The 5,785-nt window shown below is 42.7% G+C and overlaps 1 protein-coding gene across 2 annotated transcripts in view; it reads left to right on the top strand.

Annotated features, from left to right (window-relative positions):
* The window catches only part of CARS1 (cysteinyl-tRNA synthetase 1), a 33,700-nt gene extending 31,954 nt beyond the window's left edge, over window positions 1-1,746 (top strand). The window contains exon 23 of one of the 2 annotated variants that reach the window (XM_039728278.1): window positions 231-1,746. In XM_039728278.1, the coding sequence (XP_039584212.1) occupies window positions 231-365 (135 nt within the window). In that variant the 3' untranslated portion in view covers window positions 366-1,746. The remainder of the gene's footprint in view (window positions 1-230) is intronic. The other variant, XM_039728279.1, reaches the window with a different exon arrangement.
* The last annotated feature ends 4,039 nt before the right edge of the window (window positions 1,747-5,785 follow it).

The raw sequence follows: 5,785 nt of genomic DNA on the forward strand, positions 1-5,785 counted from the left end.
GAAGATAAATACACCCTTATGCCTCTTGTTTTGCTAGGAAAGGAACATTCAGATATAGTCAAAGTTAGCTGTCAAACTTCTAGGTGACTAAAATTAGCCAAGATACAGCCCTTCCTGACAGCCTGTCATTATGACATTATCTCCCTATCTTATTAAAACATGATTCCATAAAGAACAAAAGCAGTCCAAGAACTTATCTTAAATACTCTCCTTTTTTTAATATGTTTCAGGGATTTCCCACCCATGATACAGAAGGCAAAGAACTTAGCAAAGGACAAATTAAGAAGCTAAAGAAACTTTATGAAACCCAAGAGAAGCTACACAAGGAGTATCTACAAATGGTTCAAAATGGAAGTGCAAATTGAAAACAACAGGACTTTTTATTTAGAAGGCGAGTGCTGGGTTCCCATTGAAGAAGTGAGCATATACTGATGCTCAAATTTCTGTTTACACTTTCTATTATGTGCAAAGTAAAATTCCTGTTTACGTGGGTTAATAATGTCATCTGGAAATGTAATAAAAATCCATCATTTAAAAAAAAGCCAACACGTAAGAAGTTTCTTCTCAGTGATTGCAAATGTGGTTGCCAGTTCTGTTTGTGAAGGTGCTGCTCAGTCAGCAAATCCACATAAGGATTCTTGTTCGTTCTAGCTGTTCAGACTTTGGTTAATTTGTTCTGCATACTGATCTCTATCTAATACCCAATGTTACAGTCAGAAAAATGTATTGCTAAAAGGGAGCTGAGTAATCTGCCCCACAGTAAGAACAGTATTTTCCAGATGACTTTAGTATCTTTACATAAGCAGGAAAAGTGGGTAGTTCCACTATGATACTTATTCTAGCTGCTGTTATTGAAAACTCTCATAAGTATACCCAGAACACTTTGCATAGTAGAAGTTAACAGTCCCTTTGTTGCAAAAGGGAATAGATCATCAGCCTGCAATTGCAGTCAAGTGGGTAAGTACAAGGCAAATGTACCTGCATTGAACAAACAGGTGGGAAAGACATGAAGGGCTGAAGGCAGAGGTGGTGTGTTCTTGGAGCTATCCCTTCAAGGAAACAGGAGCCCTGCCGAAGTACCTGATTGCCCAAAGTACTCAGTACCTAATTACCAGTTCAGAGCCATGGGGAATTAACAGAGGGTTTCTTACTGATGTACAGTTTGTGGATTGATTTGCAGTTAGGGAATACAGCTAGACATTGCCCTGTAGTCAAGACTGATGTTTTTAACATGATGATTTTACCCCGAGATAAAAACCTTTCTGATGTAGTATGGTCACACTATACTGCAGGAAGAGTTCTTTGTTGCCTAACAATGCATTTCACTGGCAGAAGCTACTAAATGAACTAAAGTTCATGAAATCCTAAAAAATATCTCACCTACTTCACAGCTGCACAGGACAGCCAAGTGTCTGATTTGCAGAACTATATTCATTCAGTATTCTCAAGGTGACTTGCAGAAAGCCATACTGTGACACCTGTGTTTTCTCAACTCCTATGTTCATGCTACAGTGATCAGGCTATGTTCCTTTTCTTAATTAAGACTTAAAACATCTTTGCTTTTCCTTGATATTTCTATATTTATATTCCTCCTTCTGAGAAATGAACATATTATTTGGAGCCACAGAAAGGTCTAGTAGGGTTTTTTTCTAATTTGTCTGTATTTGCCTTTGAAAACATACATAATGTTAAGATCAGTAAAGCAGATGCATCTTGTGTGCAGAAAATAAAATCTGTTGTGAAATACTTGTATGTGAACTTTGTGTAGTGAGGGGACTATTGAGCTTATCTTTATTCCACAACCATCTTTTTGAAATGTGGTTTACAGAGCTTTTCCTTTAGCTTGCTATTACTAATTTAATTAATTTTGCATTCAGTATTTGATTATTCTGCTGATTTCTAATCAATTTTATAAATGCATGTTTAAACTGCACAATGACACTTCAAACAGCTAGCCATGGCCATTAGGGCAACTTCTCCATCCTTTGGTATGGAAAGAAGAAAGGTTCAATTACATTTTTTGCAGCATTTTAGATCCCAACTCCCTTTGGCATTATCAGCTCATCATTTTCTTCCCAGCATGCCCCCTGAAGATGCACGTGCCCTGAGGACATTTTTGAAAGGATGGGACATGCCTATGCTGCTTCTGAAGTTGCAACTTAATGTCAAATAGTGCCAGGAATTGGAATACAGAAATTGGTTTTGGTGATCTGAGTTGCACTTACTTTAAGTGAGTTAGTATTTAACTGTGGAGAAAATGCTGTTGATCCATGGCTGTCCTGGGCTGTAGTTTATGACATCTCCATGATAAAATTGTGGCTTTTGCCCCCACATTTTGTTTTTTCTCTTCCTCCTATGTTTTTAATAGAACCTAATCCAATTCCATTATTATATCAATGTAAAAGAATGGGGGCTTTTTTAATGCCTTTTTTCTTTCCTAAATGCTTCATTTTGTTTCTGGGACAACTCTCCTTGCAGGGATCTTGGGAGCATTTCAGACTCACTTTTTCCAAAGGTTATTTTCCGGTCTTTCTGTGTGCTTCCCACATGCACACACACCGCTTCCTCCCTCGATATGTTTTTTTAAAATTCAGTACTTGTAAAATCCTGCTGAAGGACAACTTGGTGGCAAACAAAGAATGCTGCAGCCAGGCTTGGATGCACACTGCTTAAGATGACTTTTTCACTGTGGGTGTGCCAATTGATCTGTGGGATTACTGAATTGCACAGACAATACCTATTCCCTGGCAATCCCTCAAGGTGGCACTTAAATGAATTCCACTGCACTTGCTTTGGGAGAGAGACCTGGCAAGCAGAAGGGAATGCAACAGCAATGGTCTGCAGTGTCTTAGTCATCTGTCTCACTCAGCCAAAAAAAGGAAGAGGATAGACTACACAGTATTTTAATTTTTTGATGTTTCTTTTTTTGGGGGGGTGGGTTTTTTGTGTGTGCTTTTCTTTTTAAGGTCATGTAAGCATACACATTCTCAAGGAAGCCAGTCTGAAATATTATTTTCTAAGCATTATGAAAATTATGAAAAATTATGAAAATCCTCATAGCAAAATCTTAGCATTTTAAAATATTTTAATTTTATGGAACAGAGACTTCATCTTGCTCAGACAACATGGAGCTTTTCATTTCCCACCTATCAAAGAATTTATTCATAGATGGCAAGGGAAGATAAAAGAGTGGTGTTTCTGTTTTAAATTGCACCCTTGGCTGAAGCCTAAACTTGGCAACAGCAAATTTTGTTTGTCTCTTGCTCACAGTGTGCCTTTCAGCCTTTCTGATGTGAAAATTCCCATTAACGTCAAATGTGAATACTGCTCCACTCGGGAGAACAAATTCCTCCCATCACTCAGTTTGTTCAGATACTGGTAGAAAAATCTGTGAATTGTTCGGTGTGAACTTGATGCCACCAACCTTTTCAAAGACTGATGAGTGCTGATTCCATTTATGACACTCTCTTTGACCTGTTTATCCTAACATTTTTATTTGCTGTCTCCTGTTGCACAAAGGCTCTGGTACATTTAAGTGTGCAAATAAGCAATTCGCTGCCACATACAATGCATAGCTTAAAATGTAGAGAAAGAAGTTGAAGGTAAGTTTAAGCATTCTCAGCTGGTGGTAGCTGTTGGATCAACTTTAGCTGCCTCTTTATTACACAACTTCTGCCACACAAATATGGGAAGGAATTTTGCTCCACTCTGATTTCACAAGGCAATTTCTATATGTACCACACGCATAGTACTTAACATGCCTTGAGACAGAACACATTAATTAAGAAGCACATAAGCTATTTAGTGCCAAGACTCTGCTTAGCAATGATCAAACTTCTTCCTCCCCTGCAGGAAAAGTCATTGACAGAGGAAATCTTATATCTCAGATGAGGCTGTGAATGTCTGGCATCTCAGCCAGTGAGAGCAGTTTCCATTAATACCCACCCAAGGGCAGAAGACACAGACAGTTTTAATGCCACTCACAGATCTCAGCCTAAGCTTGCTCTCCAGTGTCAAGTGCATCTGTTTGGCAGCTCTGGCACAATTCCCTTCCCTCCTTGGTTCTCCAGGCTCTTGCATGTGAGGCTGGGTGCTTAAATCGAGCCAGGGTGATTCAGCAGATCTCCCTCCCTTTGCAGCTCTCTGCAGGGCAGCACCTGGCAGCAAGATGACTCCACAGATTGTGCTTTATCCACAGTCATGGAGCCTAGCACTGTGCTACAGAGGTGAGACAGCAGTCAGCACAAATCCCTCACTGACCATGGGAGATTTAATGCCTTCGGAGACAGGCACTAAAAATCCAGAGGTGGAAGGTAATTGAAATGTGTGTCTGCCTTGATATACAAGCACAGCTAGATCTCACACCCACCTTGCATCTTTGGAGGAGACAAAGTTTGGAGTTTGTACTCAGCACCTGAGTGGCTTTTAGCAAAATGGAGATTGACAGAAAAATCTTAAAAGAATACTCGATAGCTGTGAGCCAGCAGCAAGCACAGAAGTGTGGAGTAGGAATACCTTCAGATAAGCCCTTCTCCATGAGTTCATTATGCTCTTCTTTGGAACAGAGAATCAAGCAAAACCACTACCATGAATGCATACATGACCTTAAAAAGTCACTGCCATGAATAAGGCTGTCCCAAAATTAAGGATTAATGGGAATATGAAGAGGCTGTTAATCTGCTCATGTGAGAAAAAGGACTGGTTTGAAGAAGCAGGAGAGCTGGAAGCAATGTAAAGAAGGGGAACATTCCACTGAACATGTCCTCTGGCCCACCAAATCTGCTCGTTTGTGCAACTGGCTATAGCATTCCTGCAGTTCTTCCAAAATCATCTCATTTTTTAATTACAATATTGGTATCTAATTAATGATTCACTGGTTTCTTCCTGTAAATTAAATTCCTACTGTAAATTATATAATCCAACATTAATATATCGACTGATCTCATTGGTTCCAAACACTAGCTGTTACAGAAATCCAAGCTGCAGACCTGGAGAAAACTTTTTAGAAGAAAGGAGCTCCCTGACAGGAGAAAAGGATTAGAGTTTTTTTTCCAACTGAGTGAATTATGACTGCAACCCTGGAAGCGGCTCCAGGTGCTGCCATTGCCCAGCGCTATCAGCCTGCCATGCGCACAGACTGCGGGCCCATAGCGGGCTTGTCCTGGCTTGCTCCAGCAGGGAACTGTGTCCCAGCCGAAGGTGGGCACTGCCACGGCCGCCTTTGCTAAGGAGGAGCTGAAACATGGCTCGGGCCAGGCGCGGTGCCTCAGAAACCGCCCGGATCACCCTCACGGCAAACGGCGGTTCCTGAGGGGGCTGCCAGTGCTGGCATTGGGACAGCCGCCCAGCTGGAATGTTGCCACGGATGGCTGTGTCCTTCTGAGGACAGGTCAGGCACACACAGCCAGGGGGATCCTGCAGGTCACTGACGAGAACTTTCCGCCGGAGGAGCCGCGGAGCAAAAGCGTGCTGCTGTCGCTTTAAGGCGCGTGCACGCGCCGTCCCTTTCGGCCCCGCCCCGCCCCGCATCACGCGCTCGCCTCGCGCGCGCCCGCGGCCCCGCGCGCCCCCCCANGCGCCCCGCCGCAGCCGGGGCCTGCGTGCCGGGCCGGGCCGCGGTGCTGTCGCCTGAGCTCAGCCACGCTGCTGCGGCTCGGTTCTGCATTTCGGGTTCCTTGTCTGCTAGTTAAGGGCCTGTGGGAAATTTTCTTTGGTGCTGCGATTGTTTACTGCACACAGTGCCGGTGCCCGTGGGATTTGTCAGATTCCTTTCCTGTAGCATCTG

Source organism: Passer montanus, unplaced genomic scaffold (assembly GCF_014805655.1).
Source record: "Passer montanus isolate IOZ18808 unplaced genomic scaffold, ASM1480565v1 scaffold65, whole genome shotgun sequence".
NCBI classification, from domain to species: Eukaryota; Metazoa; Chordata; class Aves; order Passeriformes; family Passeridae; genus Passer; species Passer montanus.